Genomic DNA, 17,519 nt, shown 5'->3' on the forward strand with positions numbered 1-17,519 from the left:
GCAGTGGTGTTATTGCAGAAAAGGTAAGTCGGAGGGTAGTATGATCGGTTGTGACAATGACGCTTGTCCCAGACAATGGTTTCACTTTTCATGCTTGCACTTGACTCTATTTATCTTGATTATACCATATACTGTATACAGTATGTAATTAAATTCTGAAATGATCATATCATACACTATACAAATTTTAAATAAAGATACATTTAATTAGGTGATACAACAGAATCACAGCAATTACACAAAGCACAACATATAGTTAATATTTTATCTATTGTTGATAATTGTTCGGTGTCATCACAAGTTAACATACATATAGGTAATGTAGACTGAAGTATCGTATATTTTTGCCTCACCATGCCAATAACCCTTTCTACATGAATACGGACCCTTGAAAGCCTACGTGCAGCATCCAATTCAACCTTGGTCAACTGCTTCTTGCCCCTTGTGAAAGGGGGCAATTTCACCTCAGCACAATCCAATCCAATTGACTCTTGAATTGTAAACCCACGATCAGCTAAAACAACATCACCTGGTAGTAATTTGCTTAGTAACCCAGAGTTCTCAGTTATGTGAACACCAGAGGTTCTTCCTCCCCATCCTTGAGATATAAAAGCAATAGATCCTTGAGGAGTAATCCCTATGAGATATTTCACAGTATTGTGATGTTTGTAGTTTGACCAAGTCTGAGCCCGTGCTGGAAGAGATAAAGGGCGTTCAATAAAAATCTCAAAGCAGTCAATTATTACCACACATTTCTGGAAGTGTTTCCGGAACTCAGTTGGCATTGTTTTTATCAATTCACCCCTTTCTGGCCACTCTACCAAACAGGATAGTTTGGTATATAAAACATCCATCCATCTGCTAAGATATCTAGATATGGTGGATTGACACACACCAAATCGATAAGATAAATCTTGATCACCCAGGTTCAGGCGGAGTTTCATTAACACAATGAAAAACTGCTCAAATGGAGTTTTCTTACCACCTAAAAAACAGTCTGGCAATCCTTTTGAAACAAAATCAAAAATAATCTTCAAAACTTCATACGATGGTAGGCCAGTGTAGTACTTAACTCTTTTGTCATCATTCTTTAATACTGCTTCTGTTATACCAGTTCTGGATTTATAGTCATCAATCACAGTTTGTAGAATTTTATTTTGCGTTGTAAGATCTTCAACTTGTTCTCTAACTTCTTCACTCGCTCCTTCAATTCCCAACATTCCTTGGATTTTGTGGCTTGCTCAAAGTGACTTTGCAAAGTAATACCACCATTGGCTTTCTTGCCATGCCCAGTTCTAATTGATGCTGCAGTAATTACTTGACTGTTAACTGATGGTACATTACTACTAGTTCTTGCATTAGCCTCACCTAATGGCTCTACTCGCTGGGTGGAATTCTCACTTCTCTTCCTCTTAGTAGCTTTACTCCTCTCATACCTACTTATAAGCTTTCCTCCAACTTCTGTTTCTGTGGCAAAGAAACATGCCGAAAAACACTTGGAACATAGTCAGGAGATAAAGGATCACTGCTTTTTCACCTGAGATTAAATGTTCACTATAAATCCAAGAATTTTGCGTGGGCTCCCAATGTTCACGACGAACTGCACTAATCCATCTTGCTCTTGTTTCAGGCTCCGGTGGAAATTTATACCAATGAATCCCATTCCCTTTTACAAAGACATTGTGACAACCAACAGCGTAGCAGCTCTTTACCATATCCTTTGCTGCTTGGTATATGTATAATCTATGGTGCAAAAACACTTTGTAGGGCCACGCCTATGCCACGACTAGTTAACAACTTGAATTAGCTTTAAGTGATTAAAACAAGTCCACAGAAACCCTACAACACCACAACAAAACACTACAGTGCACCTGCCATAACCAAGCACTTTTTCACTCGTAATTACCGACGATTATATGCATGCATAAGGCCACGCCCCTTGCATACTCTCTATAGTGATTGAAAGGTTGGGTACAGCTAGTGCTATAACTACAGGATACCCACACTATCTACAATACCTTAGAGTACATGTTAAACTATGTACTGTACATGTATTATTGTACTGAAATGCACATACACTGTAGTCTGCACATACTGCACATATTGATTACAAGTGTAAGGAAAAATTGTACAAGCTGTAAAGTATCGATCGCTACAATAAAAAGTCCTGGAACAAGCCAATCATCACCTGAAGTTTAAATATGCGATTGTCTCAACAAAGCCTGCAACTTCCAATTTTTTTTTGTTTTCTCAGCATTATCTCTAGTGTCTAAGGAATTCTGTCTAGTGTCTACCTTCAGTGGTGAGAAATTGAAGTGCTAGACAGTAGGAAGAGCAAGGAAATCAATTTGTACAGCAACTATACTGAAAATAAACTACAGGCACTTGTACATTTACTGTACAACCATAACTTCCATTTTGTATTAGGATTTGGTTTACAATGTTCACCATGGATGGGTAAATCAATCAAGCTACGTACATGTATACCTTGTATATTGGCAAGGTGAGATAGGGTCTGGTGAATTACTACTGATGAATTTCCACCAAAATTTGGTGGATGTAATTTCAATGGCTAGCTGTACGTAGGCATGGCATTTTAACATATACAACTTTGAACAAGGCTGATATTGTAGTTATTTAATTTAGCATTTTCCTGGCAAGACCAGTAAGAAACTATCGAAACTGTTTACTCATGAACCCAACTTCATCAACAGTGATTCACCAGACCCACACCACCAATGACGTCACAAAAAAGCAAGATAGCAGACTGGCCATGCAAGAATAGATACAAAGGCATACTTAACTCGTTCCAACCCATCTCGCCTCAAACGCAAGTGTAATATTGCAGTTAAGAACATACAGTGTAGATGAAATCCACAGCACATGTTCAATGGGAATAGATATATTTACCCAAGTTTATGGTTCACCAGCTCAACTCACTCTACGCAATTTTCAACAGACATGAAATTGACAGTAGCACACGTACCTAAGAGTAGTGAGTAATCTTCTGAAGTTAACCACAAAGTGCATATCTTAACCTTTGTCAAATTCTTAGTTTTGATAAGGCCTTCATAGTACTCCTTCAGTGGCCCTTTGCCTACAGACAATACACAAATAAATTATACGTGTCTACAGTGTATACAGTGTACAGTAACATAACTGGAGTACTGTGATCTCTAGTACTACATACACAGTACAGTATGTATGTTTTTATTGTATAAATCCGATAATACGGACAAAGCCTTTAAATGATAATATGTACAGTAACATTTAATATTACACATGCACTTGTAGTACAGCATAATATATACATCAACAACATATGCATGTACATGCATGTATATTATACCTGTTATTACACAAAGTAAACAAGGAAGACTTTCTTCTCCTGATGCAGCTTCATCATATCCTAAAACAACAATGTGTTCAGTACATATGTGACCGGATCTGTGAAAACCCGACACAATCGCGCATTTTTCAAATTCTTGTTTATTAAATATTTATAATCTACTTAGCCAAGTGTACCCTCTGGCAAAGTTTCAGCCTCATATGCCAATAGCTTTAGGAGTTACAGCCCTACAAGGTGGCAACAACAGAAAAATCAATTAATTTGTACAGCAAGTATAGAGAAAATAAATTACAGGCGCCTATAAAAATGGTTGTACTGTAACTTACCAACAAATCGAGGTACGGAGCTACAATTTTCACCATCGTGTTCACCATGAACAGGGGAATCAATTACTGGTAGGTTTTTTCTTTACTCACCTTCTTAACTGTATACAAAGGCAGAATTCGTGAAGAAAAATCGATCGTATACGATTGCTTCGACGTGACGTAAACAAACGCTCATAACTTCCGTATCCTTGGGTCTACTGTAACGAAACAAAGAATTTCCAACTCCTCTTGAGCAGGCGAATAAGATGATATCCAGGGTTTTATTGTTAGCCCCCTCCTTCACTAAGAAAGAGGTGTTCAAAAAATTTACAGATTTTAAAAATAATATGCAAGTATTTCACCCATTGTATTCAATGCTTTATACTGAAAATCTAGGCTTGCACGATTGTGTCGGGTTTTCGCAGATCCGGTCACATATGGTAGCCACATGAATCATTACATGAAAAAAACAACAACAAAAAAACAACAACAACAACAACATGTAAATTGTTTCTGTAAAAATTGAGATATCATATACTGTAGTACCGCATAGTAGGGACCACAAAGGAGTAGGTGTGGTACAATAGTACCGTATAGTAGGGACTGCAAAGGAGTAGGTGTGGCCCATGAAATCACAACACCCAAAAACCAGCCTTAATTTTCTCTGACGACAATCAGGCAGTATTGGTTAGGTAAAACTAAGCCCAAACAAGCTTTCAGATTAACCCGAAATGCTTTCAACAAGTTGCTACGAAATTTTTGTAAAAAAACTTATAGTGGCAATTTTGATTGCAGAGGTGCTTTTCGAGCAGTTCTTGATTTGTACTGCTGTGTAACAGGTTGAACAAGCTGACAACGAAGTGTAACGGATACTTCACTATTCAGACGATAATTGATATAACTGGGGTACGCGGTGCCATTCCTTTCTTTCGGTATGCGTGGATTGCAGAGGTGCTTTTCGAAAACTTCTTGATTCGTAATGCTGTCTAACGGGTTGAATATAGCTCACAATGTAGTGTAATGGATACTTCACTTTTCACACGATAATTGATATACTGTAGCTGGGGTGAGCGGTGCCATTTCAGATGTGGTTCACCAATCATAATAATGATTTACAAAAAAATTTAACAAACAAGTACACAAAAAGTTTGGGAATTTCAACTAGAGTAGGGATCATAACACATCGATAAAAAGTACTGAAACAAGCTGGAGTAGTGCATGATATTAAATCACAGTAAAACAATAAGAAGTGTTATATCCCTACCGTGCTCAAGATACAGTGGAACCTGTCTATAATGGTCACTTTGGGACCAGATATATCTGGCTTTTATATACAGGTGGCCGTTATAGAGAAAATCTGCATAAGGTGGTCAGCAGCATTTTAGTGGCTATGACTGTTATAAATGAGTAATTATTATTAAGAGGCCCATGCCAACCGCAATAGAGTCTGAATATTTTACTAGTTTTTAGTACAGAAAGGGTAAGGTGAGTCTATGAATGTTGGCTATAGCTATTGAATACGCTTAAGCAATAAAGCCTGATAGATTATATAGTATTCATTGAAAGGCAGGAAGTATGATAATTACGTGGTGCTGTGGTACCAGGCAATTGGCTTAACAAGCCACCATAAAAGGTAGCGACCGCTAATACGAAGGAGAAAGTTATGTATACAGTGATTCATAGGCAAATTGTTGGTTGGCCGTTATACACGTTAGACAGGTGACCGCTAAACGCAGACCACAATGAATGCATACATTTGTATGGGAAAATATTTGGGACCTCGTGACCACGGCCGTTATACAGAGGTAACCGCTTAATCCAGGTGACCGTAACACAGGTTCCACTGTATCATGCATAGTAGGGATATAAAACTTCTTATTGATTTAATATCATGCACTATGCCAGCTTGTTTCATATGCTATGGTCCCTACTCTAGTTGAAAGTTCCAATTTTTTGTGTGCACTTGTTTAGTAACTATTATACACATTTACAAATACACATCTCTATAAAGTAAGGGAAGTTTAAGAGTGGCTGCAATGCTGAGTGATTTCACAATGACTATAATAATACTGTAAGTCCACTTGTAAATGTTACAGCAATTAATGAAAATGGTATACATGTATACTGTACTAACAATACATGGCCATGCAACAAATCTGCTTTGAAGTGTACATCTACTGTACTTTGTACAGTATAATTTCACCTAGTGGCCACCTCTGTAATAAGACCATCCTGCTATAATAGTGGCTATGTACTTTTAATACAGTAGATCACAATTATCCACATACTGTAACTGTATGGAAAAAATACATCTACAGTACAGATATGTGGCTAATTGGTACTGTACAGAAAATACAGTACATTTGGCACTTTGATCCTCCCACACAAAGTACATACACTGTATACCTACAGGGTACATGTACAGTACTTCATGCAATGATAACTACAATATGGCAATTAGATATGAACTAGTGTATACGTATACTATGTCATTGTATGATGGAGTAATTACAAATACATATGGTAAAACCAGCCAACAATTAAGACCACCAAGTTATGAACATGAACATGAACATTAACAAACCTTCCAATGCAGTAAGCAGAATAGAAAAGTCTTCATCCTCTGCAATAACAATAGGAAATATAATTAAAGTGGCACATATACGTACATGTACAGTAGTGGATCCTCAGTAATCTGAACACATTTGTTCCTAGAGTTGGACAAAAGTGCTCAAATAAGTGAATTACTACCCTCTATATCAGGACACTCAAGTTTAGTAAACAGTTTATACAGACTGTTCATATTATGGTACGCACTGTCATGAAGTGAAAATAAAAACACCAAGAAGTCAATGAGTCACCTTGATATTTGGATAAATCGAGGTGTTCAGATAACTGAGGATCCAGTGTATCGTCAAATTCACATACAACTGTACATATACCCTGTACACATGCATGGATAATCACTACACAGCATATGGTTTAAAGTAGACAAGTTTAGAGGTGTACCGATATGAGTTTTTGGCATGTACCGATATCCGATATTGATGCAACCAAAGAAGCCGATAACCGATCCGATATTTGCATTAATATTTTAAGTGTACATTTACAACAACATGTGCATGTATTCATATCTGCCTGTGGTGGTACACTGCTTGGGTTTCTATTGTGCAATCCAGACAATTAGGCACCCACAAACGTTTTTATGCACACTCCCATGAAGCCTAAAACAGATATTTCTGCATTACTGCGAATTCTAATGGCTTGTACAGCAAGTTTCCTTAGTTACTCTGACCCTTCTTTTATTACAAAGGTACTCTATAACTGCTTCATTTGTAAAGACTGTGATAGGCTTTGCAGCAACAAACACTAGAATCGTGTGTATTTATATGGCTTCTCGTAGCATAGCGCTTGTTGCAGAGTGAACAATAAGCCACTGGCACTAATGAGCCACATGAATAACGTAGAAAACCAATGCATAATCCGTTTATGTACAAACTATTGCTACTGTATAAATATCGGTAGCGATATCGGTCCTCCTGCTGTTCTGTACCGATACCGATATTGGTAAAAAAAGCCATATCGGTGGCCGATATTGTAGCCGATCCGATTATCGGTACACCTCTAGACAAGTACACAGAAAATTTGGAATTTTCAACTAGAGTAGGGACCATAGCACATCGATAAAAAGTACTTAAACAAGCTGGAGTAGTGCACGATTTTAAATCACAGTAAAACAATAAGAAGTGTTATATATATCCCTATACTGTGCATTTCCATAATGGTATATTGAGCACAGTAGGGATATAACATTTCTTATTGTTTTACTGTGATTTAATAAAATACTGAAAGTACCATTTCACTGTCAGACACCTTTAAAGGTGTCTTTAAAGGTGTCTTGTGTTTGTTTGTGTACCTGTTCATCTTGTACATTATCACCTACTGAACTCCTCTTGGCTCGATCACTAGCTGTCTGTTTGATGAGAGTATTAAATTTCTTAGCACTCTTGTCACATATTATGCACACAATTCTTGGTCCTTAAAGGGATAATTATTAATAATTATCCCTTTAAAGACCAAGAATTGTGTGCATAATCTACCGTAAAAACCCACATGTTTTATGATTATTACGCATTTTGTCTTTTAAAAATATATAATAAGTTTATAGTGTTGATAAAGCCCCTACAAGTACTCAATGGTATAACAACTTATACTAAAAGACTCGCCTGACAATAATAAACAACATTCTCTAACTTACCAAGGTGTAGAACCAATGTCTTACAATCACTAAGGTAGGTTTCAAACACCTGCATGCGATCAATTTCTTCATGACACAATCAATAAAAACAGTCCGCCATTTTGTTTTTTAAAACCACATCACATGATCTTGTACATATATTAAATTGTTTGCCTCTAATTGATGAGCACTCTGAGCTTTATTTGAAGTTAATACGATGAACACAGCCAAAGTTGTGGAGCGATTTCTACAAGGTTAGCTTTATTGTTTTGTAAATATTAAATGTTTGTACTTTTTTAGGAATTCTACAAAGGCTTAGTTGTGTGCCTTATACTGTATATCAAAAGCATTGCCTATGAATGGCGAATAAAATGGCCCTTGTTTTGATCTCATAGCTTCATTTGTTGAGGAGTTATAGCTCTTTGTTTACTGCCAATAATCTTGGACGTAATATTATGGCACTGGACTTTCGAGCAATGCTTAGTTTGGACGTAATATTATGGTGGTGGTCCTTAAAGGGTTAATATTGTGCACTACTCCAGCTTGTTTCAGTACTTTTTATCGATGCGCTATGGTCCCTACTCTAGTTGAAAATTCCAAATTTTTCTGTGTACTTGTTTGTTAACTTTTTTTGTAAATAATTATTATGACTGGTGAACCCACGCATATCGCATCTGAAATGACGCCTCGTGCCCCAATTATCATCTGAAAAGTGAAGTATCCATTACGCTTCGTTGTCAGCTATGTTCGGCCCGTTACGCAGCATTTCGAATCAAGAACTGTTCGAAAAGCACCTCTGCAATCCACGCATACCGAAAGAAAGAAATGGTGCTGCGCACCCCAGTCATATCAATTATCACCTGAAAAGTAAAGTACATGATCCATTACACTTCGTTGTTGGCTATGTTCAATCCGTTACACAGCAGTATGAATCAAGAACTGTTTGAAAAGCACCTCTGCAATCAAAATAGCCACTATAACAATACAGACGATTTCCATTACGAAGGGAAGCCATCATGTGCTATCGCCAAATCGACACTTTTCACTGTCAGCAAAGATGAATGGGACACAAAGGAGGATGCTGGTAAGTCCATGAAGAATGCATTGTATGTACAGCGGTATGCCAAAAGGCACCTGCCGGGCCGAAGCCACGTCGAACAGTGAAAAAATCAAGCCCGTAGCCTTAGCCATTATTGAGTTACGCTTGTATGAAGGCGTCAGTCAGTCAGTCAGTTACTTACTCAGTCAGTAGAAAATTCTGTTACTATAAATAAATTATTTTAAAAATTCTGTAGCAACTTGTTGAAAGCATTTCGGGTTGATCTGAAAGCTTGTTTGGGCTTAGTTTCACCTAACCAATATTGTCTGATCGTCGTTAGGGAAAATTGAGGCTGTTTTTTGGGTAATATTATTTTGTGGGCCATGCCTACTCCTTTGTGGTCCCTACTATACACTACTATTGTAGTGTATAATAAAAATTGCCTGACTCCTACAAACCACTATCATGTTCAAAACTACAGTACATCACAAGGTACTGTACATACAGGTACATACCTGTAGTATATGATACCACATAGATACATCTTTACATGGATATGCACACACACACACACCACACCACACACCACACACATCAGTACAATCAGTACAACAAATGTCACAAACCAGTCCAGGAAGTGCTGCTGATTATGAGAAAAGGCCTATCATTCCTCAGATGAACCAAGTCATCAGCTGTATCATATGTTGTGAACACTGTAGAACTGTAGAGTTCACGTACAGCAAATATTAATGCAGTACCATGCAATAAACCATTTGCATACATGTGTACATGTACGTGTACAGTAGAACTGTCACAAAGGCAGTCACCTACAGTGTACAGTATATGAGTGAAAACTTCTTCATAAGAGCAGGGGATTACTGTATGAGGTTTTCAGGCTGGTTGTCTGTGTCTACTGTACATTGCACGTGTGCAATGAACAATTAATGTATTTGAGCAGTGAATCTGGATTCTATGAGTAAATTTCATTGGCTATTTACTATACATGTACCAGGGTATTTGATAAGACAATATGGTTCTCCATTGGCCCAGTGTGAACACAAAATGACACACACAGCTCATGGCTTCTGCTCCAATTTTCTCAGCACTAGTTCAGCTTTGTGACTACTACACATCAAACATAAGCTGATTGGCCCAGTGATATACTACTGGTGGAGCAGCAGATGTCTGGGTTGGGCCAGTTTGGCTCAGAGTCAAAATACTTGTCAAAAACCCTGACATGTACTGCATGGGAGTGGACAACCAACCTGAAACCATTGTACAATTGTATACATAATTTTCTACTGTTAAGTATAGAATTTTAAAAAGCTAGCTATGGACATTATACACAGGTTCCACTTTACATGTTTCTGTATAACTTGCAGCAGTTGTTAAACGTAGTGTACACACATACGTATGGTATACTGTACACCATTGAAACACATCAATTAGGTATTACTACTGTATGTATTATACAGCTTGTACATAGGTAAATTGTAGCTACGTACATACAGTATGCACCTTAATTGTTCATACGTATAATGTATGGTGTACACATACACCTACAATACTTACTGAGGGTTAGAATCACTTGATTTAAATTCTGGATATGACTGGCCAATTTTCATAAATAACTATACACAACAAACAACATGTTGAATAATATAAAGAGTTATGTATGTATACCTACCTCATGTTGCTCCTTTAAACTGGAAGGTCTAAACTTTTCAGTGGGTCTATCATAAAGCACCTTAGAGCTGTGCAATACACATACAGTACACATTGTTAAGTATGGCAGAAGTATAAACAAGTAGCAGGGATCCCAAGGTCTGAAAGTTCAACATCCACCATGATTAATAGTGCCCTCTAAATGACATGAAGTGCCCTTAAGCTTGTATTCAAGCTTTTTTTTCGATTCACAAACTGTTAGCATTAATACTTCAAGTATAAACCTAAAATCTTCATCTCTGGAAATAGACAGATGAAGTTACTCAAACAAAAAAAATGGTTTCCTGTCTGTCACTCAAAATTACAGTATGTACAATATACAGAACAACAACACAGATAACATGATCCCTACTATACAGCACTACTACACTGATTGCGATCGATGCCTTCAGCCAAGCATAACTCGATTATGGTAAATGCTATGGGCTTGATTTCTACATTGTTTGACATCACTCAGGCCTGAGATAAGAATTTTGGCTATCACTGCAGCTGCAATAAATTCACTATGAGCTTACCTTTGTCCTCCTCTGTGTCCCATCTCTTTCTCCACATGTGTTGATTCATGGGTAGCACTGTCACACAGCTGGATATCATGAGTATCGTCCATAATTTTCGAAGTGAGTGGTGGATTGATTGCAGAGATACTTCTTGTACTGTACTTCACTTGTAATGCTGTCTGAAAGATTCAGCAGCTTAGTTATAAACTTTTCAGTATCTGATAGTCAAGGCATGCATTCAGTTGAGTAATTACAAGGTGAATAAAAAATTGAAAATTTTAAAATGGGAATAGGGATCGCTGAAAAAAGCCACAAAACAAGAAGGGATCGCTGGGGTGGTAATGTAAACCACAAATCCCTATTTTGACTCTCTGTCATAAATTTTTAGTTACATGCTCTGTCATTTGAAGTGAGTCAAAATAGGGATTTGTGGTTTACATTACCACCCCAGCAATCCCTTCTTGTTTTGTGGCTTTTTTCAGCGATCCCTATTCTCATTTTAAAATTTCCAATTTTTTATTCATCTAGTTTGTGTACTTTTTATTAATCCAGTAATGGATTATGAAGAAAACTGTTGTGAATTTTGCATTCTGCATAGTAACACCGTCAACATTTCAGTACACACATGAAACTGACTGAGAGTCCCCTAATATGAGCTACAATTTACATTACTGGTGCCTTTAATACCTGTCAAATTCAGTACAAGGATTGTTGTTATACACTTGACTGCATTATACATCAGGGTGAACTCCCTTTAGACTGGAAGAGGGCATATGTAGCACCAGTATACAAGAAAAGTCCGGGTACTAATCCATTGAACTATATTGACCTATATCATTGACTAGTATTTGCTGCAAGTTGTTGGAACGTACACTCCTGTATTATCTCCTCAGCAATATCTTCTCACACTATTGACTACAATATTATGTGTACATATTAACATGGATTTCTTTGATTGATAATGAAGACTGTGGTGAATAGTGTAATTTTGCATTCTGCATAGTAACGTCGTTAATGTTTCAGTACAAACATGAAACTGATCAAATTGCAATGTGCATACAGACTGAGAGTCTCCCAATATGAGCTACAATTTACATTACTGGTGCCTTTAACAGCTGTCAAATTCAGTGCAAGTATTGTTGTTATACATTTGACTGCATTATTAGAGTATTTACATGACTGCTCTATTAGAGTATTTAATCTGGATAACCCGCCCACATACAATAACCACGGAGCGAAAAAACCACCTTGCAACAAAGTCATCCGCCCAGATTAAGCTTCCTGGCCTATACTGAGTTTAATAAAGACAGATTATATTAACCACAAGCAGCGCACACCAAAAACCTAACGCTGCACGATCTTGTATGGCTTCTTGATCGTAATGGCATTTTGGCAAGAAGAAACAGCCTGGTTTGGGCTGTTTCCATCCAAAAATGAAATCAAAAATAGGTCATGGTCACGCATAATGATCCATTCAGCAAGCCTTGCTACTTTTTATCCCAGGATTCTCCTTGTAAACTTTGCTATGCCTGTGAATAAAAAAAATTATTATGAATAATAAGAATAATAATAATATGAACAAACGGGCATATTTCAGTTTTGTCTGAAATACACATACTGTTTCCTTTTCACTTGATACTTACTAGTGGACCTATACTCATTGCAAAGAACCACCAGAGGGTTGTTTTGAGTTGAAGGATGCTTTTCAAGGTGGTTTTTAGGCGTGCGTTCTATTAGGATTTTTGCAAAAAACATGGGCAATCCCTATTATGAACCCACTATCGTGGTTCATGAACATTGCATGTATATGTCTGGTGATGTGGCACATTTTGATGCAGTATGCGCTGCTTACTAAAGAAACAAGTGTCAGGAAAAATTTAAAATTTTACATTTGAGTAGGGATCACAGATACAAAAAGCACATTCCCCCTCTGCCCACTAAACTGCATAGCACTAACTGATAGCAATAACAACATTACTTGTATTTAAGCTAGTCACTTTAGCATAATAGCATGTTATTCTTAGTTACGGACATTTCTGAGATACGGACAGTAGTAGGTACCAGACCGCCCGGATAAGATATAATCCCTACAGGCTATATACGACCAAAGTAGGAATTAAAGTACACTAACAACTTCCCTTGTTTCATTGCTTTTAATTCTACGATCCCTACTGAAATGTAAAATTTCATTTTTTTTCTTGTGATATAATATACTGTAACATACGTAACTCTCCAATTAGTCATCAAATCTTTCTTCATAGCTTGAGTAACACAATAAGAACTATCAGCCATGTACCCAAATAGTGCTTCAAATCTATAACAAAACATGTTAAGCAATTAAGTTACTATGATAATTACACAGATGTTCAATTAATGCAGTATGAATATAATGTTTAGTGTATGTACTGTACATACACTCCTTGGTAAACTTACTTCTTGGAAATGCTAACCAAAGTATGGTCATTGCCGAGTGCCAAAGCCAATAGTGTATATCCATAATTGTGCCAATCAACAAGCATTTTACTCCCTTTTAAACGGCAAACCATCCACACAATACATAAGGTAGGAATAGCAGGAGGAGTCTGTAAAATAGCAAATAACCTCTATATAATATGTACACCAAATTTGTGGCAGTGCATGCACTGCTAACTACAGCATGTACCCCCTACAATATGCAGTTTAAACTACTACTACAACGACTAGGTGCACCATGCAGCAGAAATCAAAGAGTACAGCTAAGTAAACATTCAACAAGGTTGTTTACTATTAATGGTGATTAATTTGTAATTCAATTAGCAATACAGAAACATACAGTGGAAAATGTCTGTGACCAACTGTTATATCTGTAGACCTTGACATTTTGTTCGGCATCTTGTGGCAAATCCATTGACTTTTATACCAACTCCAAAATTATGGCTATTGAAGTTTTGAAATTCAAAACTAAAAACTGCATTTAGAAAACAGTATGTTGTGTATCTGTATATTGTATAGTATGTAACAACAATATTTTTTCATCTTAAGAAGTTATAACAAGGGCTTTAGTGGACCCTCAGTTATCCGAACTCCAATGTGTCTCAGGCAATGATAAACGTCTTGAGATACAGTAGGTGAATTGTTTGGATAACCGAAGCCCATACATTTATATACAGAGCTCTGTTGAAATACTCTAATAGGACATTCACTTGTACTCAAAATACTCTAATAGAACAGTCTTCCAATTTCAGATAAACAGGGTACAGATAAACGAGGGTTGGATAACTGAGGGTCTACCGTAAATACAAGTGCACAGTGTACTGGGGTTTACCATCACCTGCAACAAGCCTTTCCTTTCTCACACATAAGATGCCTTTACCATAAACTGTTAGATGTATGATAGAAAGATCACACAAATACACATCCGCATCCACAATCAGAAACCAGGTGGGCTCTGCAAAGTCTTTGACTACCATGCTAGCATGGTTATAAATATATACCTACCCAGTGCATCAGCACTGACACTCAGGTGCTGTAAGTCAACAAACATCCTCCTTGGTCAGGACTAGTAGCCTGCAGGAGGCTGTACTATTAAAAGTCCCACCACCCATTATGTGAGACATACGTAGTTGGCTTTTGTTTACACCAGGTGCCCATTGATGGGTCGGTACATATATACACACATGTACATGCATGCATGCATGCATGCTCACACTTCCTGACCTCTCTCAATTGAGACCTCACACTGAAGTTGTGTTCAGCGATAGTGGGTCACCAGCGTGCGCACATGCACACGTACACACACACACACATACAAGATACACATCACATAGTCTCTAGATACACACAGTACTCACCTGTGTAATTATACAAGAGCACTTGTTCACTTGAAACACCAGAGTCCAAATTAAAGTGAAAGACTGATGCAATACTTTAAATAAAAACTGAAAATGCTTCAAGCTACCTGCAACAAGAACATACTGTTTTGTAAACACATACACAACTGCTTAATTCCTTGCAATATGCAATAATACACTGTAAATATATTGTACCATCAAGTAGGTACTGTATGCACTTGAAAAAGGATCTGAACCTACTTCCTGTACTATATGTACACCTCTACCACCACAACTGCAAACATGCAGTGTACATCATGCTACGAAACAGCTAGGAGGTTGCACCAGTTTCTGAAAACCTGTCAGCTTTTTTAAATATAAGAAATGGACAAGATTGAATTACTCTAATAAGACAGTCATGCTTTAATGGAGAGTCCAAATTAAAGAAATATTGTACGGCAGGTAATTTTCGAAGGGCTTTCATATTTTTTGACTCAACCATCTTCTTCTTTGAAAATAAATTTCCTGTTTTTTTTTTTTATAGTTTTTTTGAAAATAAATTCTCACTATTAAATGATCAAATGTTTGGGGATGAACATGTAATCGCTTAGTGTTTTAGGCCAGTGTAAGCTAGTACAGTATCATTACTGCATCAGTAGCCAGTAAACAGCTGATTCAGAATTTCCATTGTTGGGATTTCATACTTTCTACTCAATGCAATTGTTGCATGGGCATGATAAAGCTATAATGACTGATTAGAATTTGCTCTACTTGAGACTCCCCAATCTTCTCTCTGGTGCATAGGAATAAGAATTATTCCTTGTTCAGTTTTCACAAGCATACACATGTATCTTTCATGCTAATTTGTGACATTTATTTGAAAAGTATCCAGACTTCAATATATACTACATATAACATAGCTGAATTTTCTATAGGGTGGCTTGATACTTTGCTGAACTACATACAGTAATGTTCCATTTTGAATTTGTACAAATGTTGCTGGAACAGCATGCCTGTACCTATCACACATGCATGTTGCCTGATATTCACATACACCTACAATGGTATACAACATACATACAACTATTGTACATAACATATTACCAGTAAAAAATTGAAATGGTTCAGACAAATAGTGGATCTTCACATTAGAGCTGTCTACCAATTCCTTTAATGGAGCAGAACCTACATATAATACAACAACTGATCAAATACGATATATCATGCAACTACACTAGTTTGCAAAAAAAAAAAAAGTGGCACAAAGTGATTTTTTGGCTTCTTGTATAATAAAACAGCTCCTGTTACCGTGCTACCACTTAAAAGGTACACACAGGCTATAATAAACATTCTTTAGTATTGCTCAACCACAACTGCCAAATGAATATGTTTTACAGATAATGCAGTGTAATAACTAGATAGTATATAGGGCAAAAAAAGAAGTTGTGTGCATGTACAACGTACACATGTATTAAACAGTATATTTAGCCTTGTGTATATGCATGGTTGAATCACATGGTGCTTATGTAAGTACAATAAAAATTTCATCAGTGTTAAAAAAAACACCACAAATTAACATTTTACTAAACACTACTAACACATGCACAGTACACAAACCTATAAGGTGTCTATTTGAGTAGCAGAAAGTGAGGCATTTGACAAGTTTTTTATTCCACAAAGATTAACTTCGGTATTGGAATGGTTGCCACACCAACTAGTTAGCTAGTCAACACTGTGTCACAGTCATGAGTGCTGATTTTTATGATTGGGCGAAACTAGATTTTATGGTTAGTGGAGCTTGAGTGCTCTAATGACGACAAGGATGTAATATCTAGGGTGCTTGCTGCAAGAAGGTCTAATTTATAGCACAGCTGAAATAACAACCTTTTAAAAAGCTAATGAAAGATCTGATCATGACAAGCACTACCATAAACACTATAGTTAAGTATGTGCATGTATCTACAACATACAGTAATACAGGGGTGTATGTGGCAGCCAACTAATGGCCGCAATAATGTTAATAATGGCTGTGCAAAACACCTTCACTTTTTCACTCAGGCTAATGAAGACTACACTGCTCGGCTGTTTTTGTGTGGATACATACAATGTACACTGTATATACAGGAAGTGTATATGCTACATAAGTACTTAAAAAACTACTACTGTATAAGGAAACAAAAGACAAAAGAGAGAAATACAACTAGAAGGAAAAAAAGAGAAAACTACTACAGGGAAATAGTACGGACACATACAGGAAAATTATACGCTGTATATACAAGGAAAAATTAGAAAGGTAACATTTGCAGGATTGTATAAAAGTAGTGAAACGTCTACACACCTATGCTATATGCACATTTAATCCATACAGGTTATCCCTACTCAAATGTAAAATCTCAAACTTTTTGTAACATGTATGATTGAAACCCGATGGTACTGACATGTGGGAGAGTTAAAACAAAGTAACCTCATCTAAGAAAATTTACAAATTCACAATATCCTCAGTGAAACCATACCGTAAACAGTTAAATTAATAACAATCAGTGTTAATGTACAGCAAC

At 36.8% G+C, this 17,519-nt stretch overlaps 1 protein-coding gene across 1 annotated transcript in view; it reads right to left on the reverse strand.

The window, feature by feature from the left end:
* The window catches only part of LOC136250702 (chitobiosyldiphosphodolichol beta-mannosyltransferase-like), a 34,299-nt gene that overhangs the window by 16,396 nt on the left and 384 nt on the right, over window positions 1-17,519 (reverse strand). The window contains exons 2-11 of the mRNA XM_066042932.1: window positions 16,066-16,146; window positions 14,983-15,089; window positions 13,586-13,734; window positions 13,377-13,466; window positions 10,618-10,684; window positions 10,503-10,561; window positions 9,557-9,651; window positions 6,239-6,277; window positions 3,350-3,409; window positions 2,987-3,097 (exon numbers count right to left, since the gene is read on the reverse strand). Of these exons, the coding sequence (XP_065899004.1) occupies window positions 2,987-3,097; window positions 3,350-3,409; window positions 6,239-6,277; window positions 9,557-9,651; window positions 10,503-10,561; window positions 10,618-10,684; window positions 13,377-13,466; window positions 13,586-13,734; window positions 14,983-15,089; window positions 16,066-16,146 (858 nt within the window). The remainder of the gene's footprint in view (window positions 1-2,986; window positions 3,098-3,349; window positions 3,410-6,238; window positions 6,278-9,556; window positions 9,652-10,502; window positions 10,562-10,617; window positions 10,685-13,376; window positions 13,467-13,585; window positions 13,735-14,982; window positions 15,090-16,065; window positions 16,147-17,519) is intronic.

Source organism: Dysidea avara, chromosome 3 (genome assembly GCF_963678975.1).
Source record: "Dysidea avara chromosome 3, odDysAvar1.4, whole genome shotgun sequence".
In the NCBI taxonomy this organism is placed as follows: Eukaryota; Metazoa; Porifera; class Demospongiae; order Dictyoceratida; family Dysideidae; genus Dysidea; species Dysidea avara.